The 20,244-nt window shown below is 46.9% G+C and overlaps 1 protein-coding gene across 6 annotated transcripts in view; it reads right to left on the bottom strand.

The window, feature by feature from the left end:
* LOC142767517 (japanin-like-RA1) overlaps nt 1-20,244 on the bottom strand; it is a 227,720-nt gene that overhangs the window by 22,388 nt on the left and 185,088 nt on the right. For 2 of the 6 annotated variants that reach the window (XM_075869325.1, XM_075869327.1), the window contains one exon: nt 10,324-10,482. The exons of the other annotated variants lie outside the window; for them this stretch is intronic. In XM_075869325.1, coding sequence (XP_075725440.1) covers nt 10,349-10,482 — 134 coding nt within the window. In that variant the 3' untranslated portion in view covers nt 10,324-10,348. Of the gene's footprint in view, nt 1-10,323; nt 10,483-20,244 lie in introns of those variants that run through there. 6 annotated transcript variants of the gene reach the window in all.

The following is a 20,244-nucleotide window of genomic DNA, read 5'->3' as shown; positions in this document are numbered from 1 at the left end:
AGAATACTGGCTGATTTCCGTCGACAAATCAGACCGTGAAAAGACTGCATTTTTTACACCGGATGGACTTTTTCAGTTTAAGGTAATGCCCTTTGGCTTATGAAACGCTCCCGCTACATTCGAGAGAAGGATGGACTCCCTGCTACGGGGTTACAAATTGTCAACGTGACTGTGTTATCATGATGGCGTTATTGAATTCTCGTCGTCATTCAAAATTCACCTTAGACGTCTGTCAGCTGTTCTGGAAGTTTTCAGAAGGGCAGACCTACAACTCAACTCCTCCAAATGCTGTTTCGGCCGCCAAACAATCACTTTACTAGGCTATTTTGTCAGTGCTAATGGCGTGCAACCCAATCCCGACAAAAGTCGCGCCGTCAAAGATTTCTCCACACCACGTTGCACGAAAGATTGACGGAGCTTTGTCGACATCTGTTTCGATTTCCGGCATTTTGTCCACAACTTCGCCGACATTGCCCATCCTTTGACACAGCTACTGAAGAAGGACACACCACTTTCTTGGGGTCCCCAGCAAGCCAATTCGTTTCGCCGACTTACTACGTTGCTCACTTCTCCGCCCATCTTAATTCATTTCGACCCTTTATTGCCCACTGAAGTTCGCACTGACGCCAGCGGACACGGTATTGACGCTGTTCTCGCCCAGCGGCAACAGGGTCTAAATTGTGTAATCGCCTACGCAAGTCGCCTCCTCTCCTCATCCGAGTGCAAGTTTTCCACCACTTTGCGCGAGTGCCTCGCTCTTGTATGGGCAGTTGGAAAATTCTGACTATACTTATTCGGCCGGCAATTTTCGGTCATCACGGATCACCACGCCCTGTGATGGTTGTCCCCCTCAAAGATCCTTCAGGACGCCTGGGTCGTTCGGCTTTAAAGCTATAGGAATATAGCTTTGACGTGACCTACAGGTCTGTCTCTGGCAGTTTTACTGAGGGCACTTGCACAAAATATGTTCGATGGTTTCGTCAGTGCCACAATGATCACACGCAGCACTGTCTGCCCATCCGATGCGGCAAGCAAAGACGTTAGTGTAAGAAACCCCAAGCCACATACGGCAGAGAGCGGCTGTCTCAAATCTAGATGACGCAAATGGAATGGAAGGTCGTACGTATTGGTCCAGAGGGTGAACTCGGGTGTGTAGAAACCCGGGTGTGTTCCACAGAGACCCGGTGACATCGTGCAGGAACGTATTATTCCTTGCTGCTGCGTCGCTTCTTGACAGTGAAATCGGATCCATCATGCCATTTTTTGGAGTGTTCTTTCTGCATCGTTGGCATGCTCATAATTGATGAATCCGCAGTGGCCTGGTAACAATTCAAAAGTTACACCACGTCCTTTTTTTACTACTTCTTCATACAATTGTCTTGTTTCCAGTACCAATCGGTCTTGAGGTCCATGACGTAGCGCAGTTTGAATGCAACACAGAGCTGGTTTTGAATCGGTGAAAATGCACCATTTCAGAGGTGCTTCCTGATCACTCCTGCGGAGTGCACAGCGGAGTGCTGCGAGCTCTGCGGTGGTAGATGTTGTGTTGTGAGACGTGCAAAATTGGATGGTTTCGGTCTTTTCTGGGAAGATCAGAGCTCCTGCAGATCCCCTAACATTTGTCGAGCCATCCGTATAAAGTTTAACGTGGTGGTTTGTGTCCTTCTTGCGGCATAAGTAGAGTCAGCTGCTTCAAAGCTGGTGTTGTGAGATCCGCTTTTTCGCGATTTCTTAGCACAGTGAAGTGTTGGTTTGGGTGCTCTAAACACGAAAGGGGGGGGGGGGTCAGGATACCTTTCAGAGGAGTGTGGCCTCCTGGAAGGCACTCATCCACGGTAAATCAATACTGTCTTACAGAAGAAGGCACTCGGTCGTTATTCTGGAAGCGAAGCGGGATGGTGGGCAGGGGGTCTAAAATGTGCTCGAAGCACTTCTAGAGTAATGTGCATTGAGGCCGAATGATCTTTGGTAATTTGCGATGGTCTCCACTGTGGATGTGTAGCGTGCTAATCCACGACAAAGTCTGAGTGCCTGACCCTGATTGATTGATTTGTGGGGTGTAACGTCCCAAAACCACCATACGATTATGAGAGACGCCGTAGTTGAGGGCTCCGAAAATTTTGATCACCTGGGGTTCTTTAACGTGCACCCAAATCTGAGCATACGGGCCTACAACATTGCCGCCTCCATCGGAAATGCAGCCACCACAGCCGGGATTCTATCCCGCAAACTGTGGGTCAGCAGCCGAGTACTTTAGCCACTAGACCAACATGGCGGGGCGTGCCTGACCCTGGGCGTTTTTTATTGTACGTATGCTACTTTTGCAGGTGTTCGTCAAAACAGGCAAGCTGTACCGCAGGTTCCCAGGAACAACGTTCTGTATAGCTGCAACATTGCGCGTACTGACGTTCCCCCTTTTTTCCCCCGAGGAAGTTGAAAAGTTGGGAGATGGCTGTTAGGGGCTTTTTTAAAAATTGGTCACATGAGGACTCCAGCAGGGATTTCGATGAATGTTGACTCCCAAGAACCTGTGTGTGTGGGGGTGCAGCAAACGATTTGTCCATTGATTGTGATGGAATATGACGTCATTGCCTTCCACGTGAACGCAACCAGCGCCAATTTGTCTGGATAAATCACGAGGCTTTGCTCTCTAAGGTACGCCGTAATAGAATTCGCAGCTTTTGAAGTTTCACACGTATCTGCGGACGTCTTACACCAAATGTTCAAACATCAATATCGTCTGAATTGATAGATATCTGCACAGATTCTTGGAAATCTTAAAAATCTACGTTATGTGAAGCATGAGGAGGGAAGCTGGCCATGTTGCAAATTTTTATAGAGCGACACATTATAAAATGATGCTAAATAATTGTACCAGCGTTGTACGTACAGACTTATGTCGAACAGTAGATAATTAGGAACGAAGCTTCTTAACACCTCACGATGTCTGGCGTCTCCCGTCAGTCCATAACACGTCTTCATCTGTCTGACATTTCTGAACCATTTTCCATGTAACCTTCAACTTAAAAGCAACAGAGGGCGCTTGGGTAATTGTAGATGTTCCTGGGCTGACGTTTGGCAATGCGGTCTTGTGCCTGAGATGAGAAGTTCAAGCAAGATTGGAAATTAAGCAACGTGGAATAGGTAGGCTTGCTTTAGGAGCTCACGGGAATACACCAAATCAGGGAGTACAAGGTGATATGTTGATGGACATCATTTGAGGGCAGGGAAGCTAGCAGCAAGATAAAATTTGAGAAGCGATTGAGAGAAATGGGGGAGGAGCATTGGGCTAGGAAGCTTTTCAGCTACTTGTACATGAAAAATGTCGATACAAAATGGAAGAAGCGAACCAGAAAATTTACTGGTAAACACTTAGAAAACAGCAGGTGGCCAAACCAAAAAGAACTATCGGTTAAGAAGAAAGTGAAGAAAACGGAGACTGACAAGTGGAGAATGGGCATGATTAAGAAGTCCGCACTAGAGAGCTATTGAACCTTTAAGCAGAAAATTGCCAAGGAAAGGATCTATGATAATACTCGGGGTAGTTCTCTACTGTTTTAGGCCAGGACGGGAGTACTGCGAACCAAGACATATCGGGCCAAATACGAAGGGGTAGACACAGTGTACAGTGCGTGTGGAGAGGAAGAAGAAACTGCCGAACACTTGATAATGTTCTGTAAAGGGCTTCGCCTTATAGTTCAGGATGATGGCGCTGAGTTTTTGAAAGCACTGGGGTTTAGGGACTGGGAGGGCAAAATAGACTTTAAGCGGGTAGACTTAACTAGAAGGATGTTATCTGATTGGTGGCTAAAGTCAAGGCACGAGAGAAAATTAAACCCTTCACTGCAAAGTAAGAATCCTTAAACTCACTTTTTAAAGAAAAAAAAATCTAGTTTTTGGTTCAATAAGTATTACGGCTTGGTGGCGCTAGCCACCACCCGATCTAAAGGGTACAGCCATATCCATCCATCCATCCATCCATCCATCCATCCATCCATCCATCCATCCATCCATCCATCCATCCATCCATCCATCCATCCATCCATCCATCCATCCATCCATCCATCCATCCATCCATCCATCCATCCATCCATCCATCCATCCATCCATCCATCCATCCATCCATCCATCCATCCATCCATCCATCCATCCATCCATCCATCCATCCATCCATCCATCCATCCATCCATCCATCCATCCATCCATCCATCCATCCATCCATCCATCCATCCATCCATCCATCCATCCATCCATCCATCCATCCATCCATCCATCCATCCATCCATCCATCCATCCATCCATCCATCCATCCATCCATCCATCCATCCATCCATCCATCCATCCATCCATCCATCCATCCATCCATCCATCCATCCATCCATCCATCCATCCATCCATCCATCCATCCATCCATCCATCCATCCATCCATCCATCCATCCATCCATCCATCCATCCATCCATCCATCCATCCATCCATCCATCCATCCATCCATCCATCCATCCATCCATCCATCCATCCATCCATCCATCCATCCATCCATCCATCCATCCATCCATCTATGTGATGGCGTTACTCTCAACGCTATATACATATAACCACGTTCTATACCACACATAATCTTCTCTCATATAGACAAAGACGAACGCAGGAAAACGCGACGTGCTGACTATCAGCGTCACCGTCGACAGGAAGCTACTTCTGACACAAAAGAGAAAGAAGCGGATGCAAAACGGCGACAGTGACAACAAAGTTCTACACCACACACTAGGACTAAGGAAGCAAAGACTAAGCGGGAAAAACGCCAAGCTCACGCGCAGTTGAGACAACTTGAAGCGGATGCAAGCCGGCAATACCGACAAAAAAATTCTACACCAGAGACGACAGCTAATGAAGCCGTGATTATGAAGTCAAAACGTAACCCGGAACTCGGAACCTCGTATCAGCTATAAAGAAGAATCACCGCTATATCACAATTGGTCTCAGAACTATCTCTTTGAATAAAAAAATATATAAGTATCACAACCAAAATCAGTCTCAGTACTATCTCAACTTTAATCACAGTAATCGTCTCCGAAAGCTTCGCACCATAATTATCTTCAAGCAGCTTGAAACACAGTGATTTTTATATAACCAGCTGTCTGCTCTTGCGCAATAATGGCAACAAGATAAAAAGCATTAGGAACAAGCGAAGTGGTAAGCTGATTTTAATGCTTGTGCTCGCGAAAATGGTAGCCCTGAAGACTGATAAATGAATAAACTATTGTGGATGCCACTTGGCTAGAATTGACGCTAACCCGACGAGATGCAAGTACTTATAATGTTTAGAAAACTGGATTAGCAGCAGTGCAACCACAACTCACGTTTACCGTTAGAGCCTACGTACAACATCATTGACAGGATCAAAACTATGGACTAACTACGGCACTCAAACTTTAGATTATGAAATAATTTAGTCGTGTGATACACACCCATCTATACTCAAGATAGCCAATGGTACCACATATAGTTCTTGTTTAAAAAAAGTCATAGCTTTGCCACAAAGGCGAAGCAATGAACGCGATAGCAACAAATTGCAAGGTGACGCGCAGAATGGCAAGCAGAGAGAAACGTGCACCGCGTTTCTCTCACACAAATGAAGTACGAAACATACTCACAGGTACAGGTGAACGCGATTAAGCGTCTCAGTTGTTACTTCGCTGTGTCAGAAAAGTGCGCCTTTTTCGCAAACGGAGGCTGTGCAGCGATTGCAAATGACCTTTGTGCGCCCCATAACTGCAACACAATTGTTCTAGTGCAAGCCCAACGCCAGCCAAGTCGTATGACCCTCCTCACCGGGAGATAAGGGCACGCATGAGATCGTCCGCTCCTCTCCTCTCCGCGGGTCAAAGTACGCGTGAAAGATGAGAGCCACCGCGCGCTCATCGCGCCATGTTGCTGATAATTTCTTTTTTTGAATTTTTTATTTCTTGCGTTTTCATATATATAGACAAGCACAGATATACGGTGCAAGACGCCGACACCAGTGGCGAAATCCAGCCGACTGTGTCCGTATATTTGCTATCGCAATATCAAAAAACAAGTAACACTTTTTTCATGTGCCCTACAAATGTATAAGTTTTCAATGATGTATCGCAAAATGCTGAGGGTTATGTTTTTTTGATTATATGTGCTTGATATGCAAAAATCTATATATTCCGTAATTACAAACTAATCCATCCATCCATCCATCCATCCATCCATCCGTCCGTCCGTCCGTCCGTCCGTCCGTCCGTCCGTCCGTCCGTCCGTCCATCCGTCCGTCCGTCCGTCCGTCCGTCCGTCCGTCCGTCCGTCCGTCCGTCCGTCCGTCCGTCCGTCCGTCCATCCATCCATCCATCCATCCATCCATCCATCCATCCATCTATCTATCTATCTATCTATCTATCTATCTATCTATCTATCTATCTATCTATCTATCTATCTATCTATCTATCTATCTATCTATCTATCTATCTATCTATCTATCTATCTATCTATCTATCTATCTATCTATCTATCTATCTATCTATCTATCTATCTATCTATCTATCTATCTATCTATCTATCTATCTATCTATCTATCTATCTATCTATCTATCTATCTATCTATCTATCTATCTATCTATCTATCTATCTATCTATCTATCTATCTATCTATCTATCTATCAAAAAAATTGGCAGATCTCAAGTAGTGAAAATCGATGATATGCGATTCATGAATGAGGTAGGTTGTTATTTCACTTTAAAATCAGCACAACGTTACGAAGCGGTGATAAAATACGCACCTATTGACTTCTATGTGATTATTATCATATTCGGACGTGTCTCGTATCTTCGTCAACCATTCATGTCACCTGCTACCAAATTTGGTATATGTGGAGCTAGCAAAACGGCCGAGAGCGTGCTATGAGCGTAGCATGTAGTCCACTTATACAAGGCACGCATGTTTAGATTATCCTGTTTTGACGTGTCATTTACCTTCCTTATCTATTCACGTCACGTAAAAAATTGGCAGATCCCACTTACAGTGGGAATCGATGATATGCGAAGCACGAATGGGGAACGTGCTTAGGTGCTCACCTAAGCTTGTCTTCCCCTAACCCGCTTGCCTTATACCATATACCTCACTATATATTCAACGATCACTGCCATTCATTCGTGTTACACGTATTTCAATTCATTCGTATGGTTTCAAATAACTATAAGTCTTACTCTCTTTAGGGCATGCAGTTGCAGGCCCCTATACAGCCACGTAATAGTACCATAGTTCACATCTTCAACATGCCACCTCAAACCATACATTGCTACTTCAATGTAATTTTTGTAGGGCTATTTGGTGAAGCATAACTCTTGCGCCAATAAAAAGCCTATATCACCATCATCATCATCATCATCATCATCATTATCATCATCATCATCATCAAGCTACCAATTACACATGCATCTGTGGTTTTCGCTTACTTTAAAAGTGGGGTACACGATGCCGCCCAATGTGTCGATGCACCCAATGCCACCGACAGCAAAACGACAGTGACAATTTAACCTTTGCCAAAGAAAGTCATCGCCTTGTGTGCCTCTCAAAATTAATGCAGCGTGATAAATTACTTTTGAGTGGCCAGCCATTTAACACCCACTCTAATACCATTCTGAAACAGTGTCTTCACATGCGTTCGAAAATTAACGCACGTGGAGGCAAGTCCACGTGTGACATTTGCTCGAAACGTTTCTACTGTATTCGAGTAAATGATGGATTTGTAGGGTTTAACGTCTCAAAACCACCACATGACTATGAAAGACGCCGTAGTGGAGGGCTCCGGAAATTTCGACCACCTGGGGTTCTTTAACGTGCACCCAAATCTGAGTACACAGGCCTAGAAGATTTCCGCCTCAATAGGAAATGCAGCCGCCACAGCCGGGATTCGATCCCACGACCTGCGGGTCAGCAGCCGAGTGCCTTAGCTACTAGACCACAATGGCAGGGCTACTGTATTCGAGTGGTGTTTCATTGCACAGTACAAAGTTTTAGCCCTCGATTCGTGACACAAGTCGCACGAGCTGCAGTTACGGGAATGGTGATGACGGCCACAGAAGCACAAGTCGCAAGACCGATTGATGATTTGATTGATTGATATGTGGGATTTAACGTCCCAAAACCAGTATATGATTACGAGAGACGCCGTAGTGGAGGGCTCCGAAAATTTAGACCACCTGGGGTTCTTTAACGTGCACCCAAATCTGAGCACACAAGTCGCAAGACCGAACAATAGCGAGCGGCGAAGATTGTGAAACACGGTCTGTACTGCATGACACGTTCTTTGAACCCGTAGATCATAAATGTAATGATTACATGCTGAAAGCACATTGCATGCTTTGTAGAAAATTAACTTCTGGTTCACGGAGATTGAATTAAAACTTCAAAGCACTGTCAACAACAAACGTTGACGGGATTTGGGATTTACAACAACTGTGAATTTCTGCGATATCAGTGCCTGAATAATGATTGTATTACTGTGCAGACCGGAAGGCCAAGTGTAATATTGAACATCTGTTTAGAAAATGCATTGGCAGACTAAGCGAGAATTCAGCTTTATTGACCATTTCGCATCTTGCAATCTTTTACTCGTGATAGTACATCTCAAAGTAATGATTCGCATCGTATCCCCGTTACTATACTTGTGCCTCCATCGTTCTCACACGTTCTATGCAGCTAAAGTACGTCTTATTTCTCCCTTCGAGACTAATGAATAATTTATTGACAGTAGAGTTTTGTAAAAAATATTATAAATGAAGTTTTTATTTTCTGCCGCGTTTAGAGTATTATGGTGCATTTGGTAAATGCTTTTGCGGAGTGTAAACATTCTTTAATAAAAAAGAGATTTTTCACAAAAGTATCTCCGCAACATTCCGCACGTCAGATACCTGTCTCCTTATACGTTTTCCAGACTCACAGCACAAGAATATAAATATCGGTGTTGCCGAATAGTTTGTCGAGTATTTCTTCTGACAGCCTAAAAGGGAGTAGTACTTGGGTTTTTAACCTAAAACATGAACTTTTTGGATTGAATTGAAACACTTCTGTTTCGCATGTTTTCGCACTTCGTCGGCCTACTTTATAATAATTGCAGCGTCAGGAATCACCCAAAACACCGCTGGAATAATCCTGAAAAAACTCACAACAGCGCAAGTTGATACGAATTTATACTACTGTAACCCACACTACAATCATAGATTGTATGACTTTGTTTTACTTTGTAGCACCATTTCAGCAGTACGAATACTCATAACCTAAGAGGTCCTTGCCGCACGTGGACTCGGCACAAAACCAACCGAACAATATGTGTGCGCAACGGTATCATTTACACCCACAGGGCGCTGGCTGTGAGGCGCAAGTGCTCATAAACTACACATAGTCTTTTTTATAGATAGGTGTATGCGTAACTACACGCGTGGTATATTTAGTCCTGTGTCCAGAAGTAAGGCCATTTCACATGACACAAAAAGCAGCGATTTACAGTGCGCGAATTCGCTCGCTGCAAAAAAAAAAAAACGGCCAGTTCGCTCCTACCGCTGCAGTCCGCGGCGAGTTTCCACTTTGTTGGAAATTTTCGTTTTGATCGCAGTGGTTGGAGCGATTTTTTTCTGGGACCAGTCGAAATAGGGCCGGGCCGGCCAAGCTGTCGCAATTGCGTGGCCGTGTTTGTTTGGTAATGGCCACTGTTGAGCATTTTGAACTTATATAGGATGCCCCGCTGCGGTGGTCTGGTGGCTAAGGTACTCGGCTGCTGACCCGCAGAGCGAACGGAATTTTTTTTCGCTGCATTCGAGACATGTTGAACAGCCTTTAAGTCCGACGAAACTAATAAAGTCACCCCAGTGTTTCCATTTTGGCTCTCTAATGTTTTCTTGCCTCACTGCCTTTGAGTGTAGCTGCTGAAAAGTGACCCTAATATTGGAATTCATCAGTCAGCGTTTGGCTGATAAAAGTTTTTTCCTACCCGTATACTTCCCCAAATTCTTCATTAAAATAAAAAATAGGAGCGTTTTCATTCAGTATGAGGACGCCTGAGTATGCACGTAAGTACCCAATGCGCCAAGCATTGTTATGATCGCGCGATGGGCACTTTTTAATGGCAGTTGATATGAGAAAGTGCTGCTGTTGGAGGATTTGTTTAGCAGCAGCAGAAATATCAGTCATTTATAGAATTTATTCATCGATGCATCGCAGACTTCCTTGAAGGAAGTTTGAGAATGAAAGACAGGATAATACTATAAATATAAAGTGTCACACAGGGAAGATGCGATGTTTTTGCGAGAAGAGCTGGTGAGTTTTATTCTGATGGACAAGCTCCTGGATATGAAATCACCTTTGGATTGTCACAAATTGACATAAAATAGGCCTTTGTCGTCACTTCAACATCGGTCTTGTAATTTTTCTTGGCCCACAGCGAACAGTTCGGCTTTACTGAAAAATATATTTAAATAAATGTAGGTAAGCACAAAACCTCGCCACTGCTATAAAAAAACTCTTACGTAAGTTGTGCCTTAACCTGGCGCTCCCTTTCCGTCAGTGGGGGGTGAGCACACACCCACCACACACACACACACACACATATATATATATATATATATATATATATATATATATATATATATATATATATATATATATATATATATATATATATATATATATATATATATATATATATAAACATAGATGCGCGTTCACATAACTTATTTATTCAGCCGACCTTTCGACTAGAACCTCTTCTTTTTGAAGGCGTCATAATATTTACGCATATTAGTGTCTCCTTATAGCTTCTCGAGACAGGAGAGAAGGGGCAGAAGAAAATTATCAACAACAACAACAACAAAAAAGACGAAAAACAGAAGGAAACGTTAAAGAAAAGCAAGAGCCACACGGCGTGATTAGGAAGGAAAATGAGCTCAACAGAGTAAGAGGACCATAAACGAGCCGTGCCATCTTTGTCAACAATACATCCCACCAACCTTCCTTTGTCCGGAGTGGACATTGTGGCCACAATTTCTGTATTTCACCCTCCAGTGCAATCCGCTGGCAGCTTGCCCTCTTTTGAAGCTTACGACAAATTGGTGGGGAGAGCCTAAACACTTCAAGTGCATGTTGGTAACGTCGGAAGTTATGAAAGAGCCGGTAGTTGTGGCATCGCCATCAATATTCATTATATGCATTGGCTCCTGTCAGTGAAGGAAAAAAAGAAAAAGAAAAAAAGAGCGAAAGAAAAAGAGAAGAGGGGCGGGCATCTGTACGACATCCGGGACCCCTAATCTGTGCGTTCCGGCTGTGCTTGAAGCGGCAAACGATTTCTCTATAGATGTACACGCTAAAAGCTTTGTTAGGCGGTAACATTATTGTTGTATTGGGAGCCTAGGGGCAGTTTATTGATTAGAGAGGAGCGTTTGCGTCTTTTAGTAATCGTAACGCTGACAAAGTGCCTGGGGGTTCATTTATTTCGTTTTTTATCGTGTTGAGTTTATAGATAAAGTAAGAGTCCCGTTGCAGCTGTTCCCTGATTGTTCGAAAATTGCTTTCAAATAGTGTAACACTGATGTCATCAAAAAGGTGGTCTTTAATTGTACTGTGTTTTGAAAGTGGAAGACCTGGCAGGGAACGTACATGGACTCGATGGTTGTTGAATCTAATTGTAAACCGAGTGTCTGTCTGGCCCTCGTAATGCATATAACATATACCACATTCTAGAAAGTGTACGACGTTATCCGAACCACAATCCAGTGCACCTCTTATCCTGTGCCTAAAATACGAATGGGTGCTTTTCGCTACTGTCGTTGTCTGCATGTGTTTGCATACCTTGCATCTGCTTTTTCCGCAAGGGCGACACCCTGTTTGAGGTTTCACGCCTATCTTCGAGTTTTTCAAATGATCCTCTATACTGTTCGGCCACCTGTATACAACACAAGGGGGAGAAGGAAAAATTTTCGATAGTCGCCCGCTCTGTTGCAATATGTTAGTGTTTTCTTAGGACATTTTTATGTTCGGTGGGTTGCTCGTGAAAGTTAATAGCAAATTTTTGTTACGGTGCTGGTCGGTATCTTTTTGGTGGCATAGAAGAGGCTAGCGGTCCAGATTTTCCGCCTTTTTGATGGCATCATCAATGATAGCTGGCGGGTATTCTTGATGAAGGAGTACTTCGCGCATATGTGTGCTGTTTTTGTGGAAGTTCTTGGTGCGGGAGCAGATTCGTCGTTATCTGTGCGCTTGGGATTAGGGAACGCGGGTCTTGCAGTGCCGCGGGTGGCAGGTTTTGAAGCGCAGGTACTGTTGCCTGTCCGTAGGTTTTTGTATAAGCTAGTCACTAACGCACCATCGTTCATTCGAATAAGTACATCAAGGAAGCTTAATTTTGTGTTAGAGTAGGAGTGTGTTAAAGAAATGCTGGGGTGCCTTTGGTTAAATGCCTGTATGAATTTGAGCAGCTCGTTTTCCGAGTGTATCCAAATCATGAATATATCATCTAGGTACCATTTATAGATTAAAGGTTTGATATCACAAGATGAAATAAAATTCTACTCTATATGGTGAATGAATATGTAAACGTAGTTTGGGGCCATTCTTGTGCCAATTGCCGTGTCGTTGATTTGAAGGTAGTACTCATTGCTAAATTGAAAGCTGTTCAATTCGAGTACAAGCCTCGTTAAAGTTTCAAATAGTTTTTCACTTTGATAGGCGATGGTTTTGTGGGTGCCATACGATTCAACTAGTGCTCTTATACTATCGTCATGTGGGATATTTGTGTAGAGTGAATTGACGTCCAATGTTACGAGGAATGAACCTTCTGGAATATTCACGTCAGATATTTTCCGAAAGAAATGGGTTGTGTCCCGCAAGAAGGACTCATGTGTGACCGGTATGTCTTTGGTTAAAGAGTCAATATAACTAGAAATGGGTTCCGTAAACGTTCCCGTGCAGAATATATTGGTTCTGCCAGGGTTTCTCTTCTTATGAATATTTGGCAGCATGTAAAAACGATGTCGCGTGACCGTGGTGTTTTGTGCCTTCTGTTACCGAACCTCATTCAGAAGACACCTGCCACGCAACTGCGTTCAAATGCTTCAACTGCCACGGTGCTCATAAAGCGTCGTCTAAAGATTGCCCGCGAGTGCGAAGTGAAGGCGTGGTGCTGAAACGCATGGTGCGCGAAAATTCAACGCACAGAGAAGCCGCTGCTACTGTCAGGCGACGTCGGCACCATCACAGAAGATCATCACGAAACGTGACATCTGCCGATAGAGACACGTCATCTCAAGCAAGAACAACTGGCCCCCCATCATCAAGCTCTGCGAAGACGGATACACCGAAAAAAAAATCAGGGTCAAGACTCCCACCTCGTAAAGAGTGGCCATCACTTCCACGAACACAGCCTGCTTCAGAGGTGCATCTATTCCCGCCAACCTCGATGTCATCACGAACCACTGATGAAAAGACAACTGAGGATCGCCAGGTCATTAACATGTTGCAGACCCTTATGAGCGCAATGCGCATGCTCCTAAGCAGCATGAACACCCCGTCAGCGCAGAGCGCACTCCAGGTGCTGGACACTTTGAGTCCGGTGCTTGCAGCTCTAAGGTAAAACGATGGCCCGTAACATGTTATCCTTTCGAGAGGAGGTGAAGAACGCATCAATCCTTCAGTGAAATGCCAGAGGACTTAGGGCGCGTATGTCTGAGTTCCGGCAATATGTATTCCCGAACCAGTTTTCTATAATTGTGATTTGTGAACCGAACCTGTCAGCTCACATGAGACTGTCTGGATATGAGCGCTTTATGTCTTCTATTCATAGAGAGCGCAGCAAGGTCGTTGTGCGCATACGGCGCGACTTAACTTATGTTCATCACCCTGTACGCCCTGACGAAGAAAGCCAGTGCGTTTGCCTAACAGTAAAAAATAAGATTAGATTCACAATAATCGGAGCCTACTTACCTCTATCAAGTCGTCTAGACCGTGAGCGCTTGCACGGAATTTCGAATTCAACTCTCCAGCCATAGGTGATAACTGGTGACTTCAATGCCCACCACTACTTAAGGGGAAGTTCCAGGGTCAACACTAGGGGTAGACAGTTATTGCCTTTCGCATTTGAATGTGAACTTATCCTCTTGAATGACGGCAGCCCTACTTATCTGCGCGGATCGGCCTATAGCAGTTACCTGGACCTGACTTTCGTCTCACGCTTGTTCGCCAGCAGAGTGCACTGGTTTTCGGATTTGGAAACAAGGGGTAGTGACCACATCCCAACATATTGTTGCGAATGTATTTACTACTTTAGAGTAGAAAAGTACTCCAGCAGTCAAGATGGCAGCCGTTGTGTATTTCGAACAGCCCAAAAAACGTCGTCGTCTTCTTCTTCGCACCGCCCGCATAGCTGCATAGCCGCGAACCCGCAACATCGACCTCCGGCGGCGAAAAGCGCCGACCCGGCGCTTGTTAGCAGGTGTTGGACGAGATGTACGGCTTGAGGCGAGCGACGTGGACGATGTCGGAAGATGTGGAAGGTATCGAAGGGTTTAGAGGTGCTATTTCATAGGTAACATCAGTTACCTGCCGTAGCACACGATAAGGTCCGGAATACTTGGGTAGAAGCTTTTCAGCCAGACCAACATGTCGCGACGGAGTCCACAGAAGAACGAGGTCACCTGGACTAAAGTGGACGTCCCGATGGTGGCTGTCATAGCTACGTTTCTGACGGAGCTGCGAGTCCGAAAGGCGCTGGTGGGCAATCTGACGGGCTTTCTCCGCGGTGCTAATAGCGCGGCGAGCATATGCTGTGGACAGGTCGGTAGGGTTGGGTACAAGCGTGTCGAACGGCAATGTCGGGTCTCTTCCATACAAAAGGTAAAAGGGAGAATATCCAGCAGTGTCGTGGCGTGAGCTATTGTAAGCGAAAGTGACAAAGGGTAGCGCAATGTCCCAGTCACGATGATCCGTCGACACGTACATGGCGAGCATGTCAGTGAGTGTGCGATTCAGACGTTCTGTGAGGCCGTTTGTTTGAGGATGGTAGGCCGTCGTAAGCTTGTGCTTGGTTGCACAAGAACGAAGTAGATCGTCAATTACCTTAGATAAAAAGTAGCGACCGCGATCGGTGACCAGTTGACGAGGAGCACCATGATGTAAGATGACGTCTTGAATCAAAAAGTCGGCGACATCTGTAGAGCAGCTGCTTGGAAGAGGTCTCGTAATTGCGAAACGGGTCGAGTAATCTATGGCGACGGCGACCCACCTGTTACCGTCGGTAGAAAGAGGGAAAGGGCCCAGCAGGTCGAGGCCGACACGATAGAAAGGCTCGGCAGGTACGTCGATCGGTTGAAGGAGCCCGGCGGGGTGTACCGCTGGCCTTTTGCGGCGTTGGCACGACTCACAAGACCTAACATAACGTTGTACAGAACGGTAGAGGCCGGGCCAGAAAAAGCGTCGGCGGACACGGTCGTACGTTCTGGCAACACCAAGGTGGCCAGCCGTTGGTACATCATGTAGTTGCTGAAGTACGGTCGAGTGCAAATGAGTGGGTATTACGAGTAGTAGTTCGTTTCCCACATGGTGCATGTTGCGGCGGTATAAAATGCCGTCTATGACAACGAACATGCGAAGCGAATTGTCTGTACAGCCTGTGTTCAGGCGGTCGATTAGCTCGCGTAGGGACGCGTCACGCCGTTGCTCACATCCTATGTTGCCGAAAGCAGAGAGCGAGGAAATACAGATGGACGCGTCGTCGGTTACTAGATCTGGAGCGTCAACGGGGTACCGAGAGAGGCAGTCGGCGTCTTGGTGTAAACGGCCAGACTTGTAAACCACTGTGTATGTGAATTCCTGGAGGCGCAGAGCCCAACGAGCAAGGCGCCCCGTTGGATCTTTGAGGGCTGAAAGCCAGCATAGAGCGTGATGGTCAGTGGTAACTGTGAAAGGCCGGCCATATAAATAGGGGCGGAATTTACCAACTGCCCATACAAGCGCCAGGCACTCGCGTTCCGTAATAGAGTAATTGCGTTCGGCAGGAGAAAGGAGCCGGCTGGCATACGCAAGAACTCGATCGTGACCGGATTGACGCTGGGCTAAAACCGCGCCAATACCGTAGCCACTAGCATCAGTGCGGACCTCGGTTGGAGCAGACGGGTCGAAGTGGGCGAGAATCGGTGGCGTGGTCAGAAGTGTTATGAGCTGGGAAAAGGCCGTGCCTTGATCAGGACCCCACTCAAATGGTACATCTTTCTTCAAAAGATCAGTGAGGGGGCGTGCGACCTCTGCGAAGTTTCTGACAAATCGTCGGAAATATGAGCATAGGCCCACAAAACTTCGAACGTCCTTGACACAAGTCGGTACAGGAAAATCCAGGACAGCTCGGACTTTGTCGGGATCGGGGCGGATGCCGGAGGAGTCAACGAGATGCCCTAGAATAGTAACTTGGCGATGCCCAAAATGGCATTTCGAGGAATTAAGTTGGAGCCCAGCCTCTCGAAATACTGAAAGAATTGAGGAAAGGCGTTCGAGGTGAGACTTAAAGGTTGGGGCAAACACAATCACGTCGTCCAGATAACACAGGCAGATAGACCATTTAAAGCTGCGCAAAAGCGTGTCCATCATCCGCTCGAACGTTGCCGGCGCATTGCACAAGCCAAACGGCATTACCTTGAATTGGTAGAGACCGTCAGGCGTTACAAAGGCGGTCTTCTCCCGGTCGAGGTCGTCCACGGCGATCTGCCAGTAACCGGAGCGTAAGTCTATCGAAGAAAAATAGGTTGCGCCATGAAGGCAGTCCAGGGCATCATCAATACGAGGAAGCGGGTAGACATCCCTTTTGGTGACCTTGTTTAAATGCCGATAGTCCACGCAGAAACGCCAGGTATTGTCCTTCTTTTTAACTAAGACTACAGGGGACGCCCACGGACTCGATGAGGGCTCTATGATGCCTTTTGTGAGCATCTTATTCACCTCCTGTTGGATAACTTGGCGTTCTGATGGTGACACTCGATAGGGACGCCTGTGAATTGGAGCTGCATCACCGGTATTAATGCGATGTTTGACTTGCGATGTTTGACTTATGGGCCTACCGTCAAAGTCAAATATGTCCGAATAGCTCGTGAGAAGATCAGTGAGGTCTTTGACCTGAGACGGCAAGAGGTCTGAGGCAATCATCTTAGTTACATTGTTGAGCCGTGTAGATTTGGCTGCGTCGGTGCTATGCAGGTTCGGCGAGGCGACTGTGGCCAGTTCACGTGACACTGATGAGATCTGGCACTCGTGTGACGGTGAAAGAGTGGCGAGAACAATGCCTTGTGGTAGGATTTGAGGGCTGAGTCCGAAGTTCAGAAGAGGAAGGCACGTCTTGTTCGCTGTGACAGTTAATATGGTGTACGGGGAGGAAACGTTGCGGGCCAATAAAACACCGGGAGAGGGAAAGACCACGTAATCCCCATCCGGAACACTGGGATATGGTTCAACTGTGACACAAGTTAGGGCTTGGGGTGGGAGGCGAACAAACTCAGCGCACGAAAGCTTGTTCTGTACCATCTTCGACTCTTCGGTGGCCGCAGGCAAGTCAAGTTGCACGACGCCGGCTGAGCAGTCAATTACAGCGGAGTGGTCGGACAAAAAATCGAGTCCAAGGATGACGTCATGTGGACAGTGAGCGAGAACATGGAATAGAACGGACGTCTGGCGGTCGGCGAATCTCACACGCGCGGTGCACATTCCGAGCACAGCCGGGGTCGCTCCACTAGCGACACGTACAAATAGGGACTCTGGCGGCGTAAGGACCTTGTTTAATCGTGCACGGAGGTCAGAGCTCAGAATTGAAATATGTGCGCCGGTGTCAATAAGGGCAGTAACAGGAAGGCCATCCACTTCTACATCAAGCAGGTTCTTGTCCGTAGTCAAGGTCAGCAGAGGGTTTTCAGGTCGGGAGTCCAATGCAGCGTCACCTCCGGGAGCTGCATTGCTCAGTTTTCCGAAGAAGGGCGTCCACTAGGGTGGGGCGACGAATAGCGGCGGTGCTGAGGTGACCTGGAGCGACGGTCATGCGGGGACGGCGAACGGCTGGACCGGCGGACTGGTGTCGCAGGAGTGCCATTGTACGGTCCATCGTCACGAGCGCTGTACTGCAGGGGCCGGTGGTTGTCGTCACGTCGATAGCCAGGAAACGACCGAGGTGGATACGTGCGGAAACGACAGTAGCGGGAGATGTGTCCTACACCATGACAATGAAAACATATAGGCTTGTCGTCCTGTGTCCTCCACTGAGCAGGATCACGATAGCGGCGGAATCTTTCTGGTGCAGGAGAAGGCGCTATGGTACTGACCCGAGGTTCCGTCAACGAACACACAGGCTGCAGCCCAACGTTTGCCAGCTCCTCTCTCACGACCTGTTGGATCAACGAGATCGTTGGTCGATCATCAGATGGGCGGGTCAGAAAAGACGGAGACGCGGCCTCGATTTCTCTACGAACGATGCGAACCACACTTTCGTTGTTATGTGGTTGACTGCATGGCGGCTGAAGGTCCTCGCAAGATGACGTAGCGGCCGTGTTCGGAAGTCGCAAGAAATTCTTGGCGACCCGGCGACTCTTCAGCTCTTCGAATCGGCGGCACTCTTTGATGATGTCATCAATGGTGGAACAGTCTTTGGAAACCAGTATGTTAAAAGCATCATCTGCAATGCCTTTAAGTAAATGGCTTACTTTGTCTTCCTCGGACATGTTGGGGTCGGCACGATGGCAAAGGGCGAGAACGTCAAGGATGTAGGTGACATATGATTCGGTCGTAGTTTGTGCCCGACCAGAGAGTTCTTTAGAAGCGGCCCGCTGGCGTCCGACGGCCTTACCAAACAGGTCACGAAGCTTCTGTTTGCAAGTATCCCAGCTGGTTATGTCCGCTTCATGAGCCTCGAACCACGCGCCAGCTGTTCCGCAGAGATAGAAGCCAACGTTGGCGAGCATCATCGTAGGGTCCCACCGGTACACTGCTGCAAACCGCTCGAACTTCGGAATCCAGTCGTCAACGTCAACATGGTCGGTGCCGCAGAAGTTGCCAGGGTCGCGCGGTTGCGTCAATACGACCGGCTGTACAGGCTGCGCCGGAGTCGCGGCTGAAACAGGAGCGGCAGAATTGGTTTCTGTTGCCATGGTCGGGCAGTCGAGAACACGTCCGCTTCGAAGTTCCGTCTTGCGTCGTACCCAGCGCCACCACCAAAATGTTGCGAATGTATTTACTACTTTAGAGTAGAAAAGTACTCCAGCAGTCAAGATGGCAGCCGTTGTGTATTTCGAACAGCCCAAAAAACGTCGTCGTCTTCTTCTTCGCACCGCCCGCATAGCTGCATAGCCGCGAACCCGCAACAATATTTGAAGATTGACGGCTCTCGAAGTCTCAAGTCCTCCAGAGCCGCCCAGTGCACCGATTGGCAAAAATACAAGTGAATCACGTAAAACTGTGTTGGCGGCTCACCCTTCAACCTAGAGGACGCTATAAAGAGTGCCCTACAGTCAACCACGCGTTCGCTTCCGGTGAGCTCATCTCGCACTGATATGGACATTGATCTCGAGAAACTCCGAGCAATTCGTCATCGTGCAGAACGACTTTATAGACGCACGAGGTCACTTGATGATCTGAGAGTGGCCAGACGCACACAAAAGAAAATACAGCGTCACATGGGCAAGTTGGACAAGCAACGATGGGTATCTTTTGCGAGTCTTTGGATCCCAGAAAGCCTCTGTCCCTCATCTAGAGAACTATCCGGGGTCTTCGTACAATCATTACTCAGCGCTACCCATTAAAATCTCTGGCCCTTCACTTACGCTGCGAAGAGATTGATGTCGCAGATTCTTTCTGTCGAAGGATTGCCTGTGGGGCAAATTCAACTCGGACGAAGACGCCCGACTTTTCTGTATCCTCTCGTGATCCCCGAATGGAGATTTTGTTTTGAAAGGACAAACTAAAGGCTGCGCTTGCTTTGTGTACACGTTCTTCAGCGCCAGGACCTAACGGCATTACTTACCGCGCTCTGTGTCACCTAGGAGATCAAGCTCGGAAGGCACTCTTGCTGCTGTACAACGACTCCTGGCAAGCTGGCATGGTTCCACAGGAACGAAAGTCAAGTCGCCTGATTCCACTTCTCAAAGCCGCAAAGTCACCTTTGGACATTTCCTCTTACCACCTGATTGCCCTCGCGAGCTTTCT

This window comes from Rhipicephalus microplus, chromosome 7 (assembly GCF_043290135.1).
Source record: "Rhipicephalus microplus isolate Deutch F79 chromosome 7, USDA_Rmic, whole genome shotgun sequence".
Lineage (NCBI taxonomy): Eukaryota > Metazoa > Arthropoda > Arachnida > Ixodida > Ixodidae > Rhipicephalus > Rhipicephalus microplus.
The sequence above is the reverse complement of the archived record's forward strand: the minus strand, read 5'-3'. Positions and strand labels throughout refer to the sequence as shown.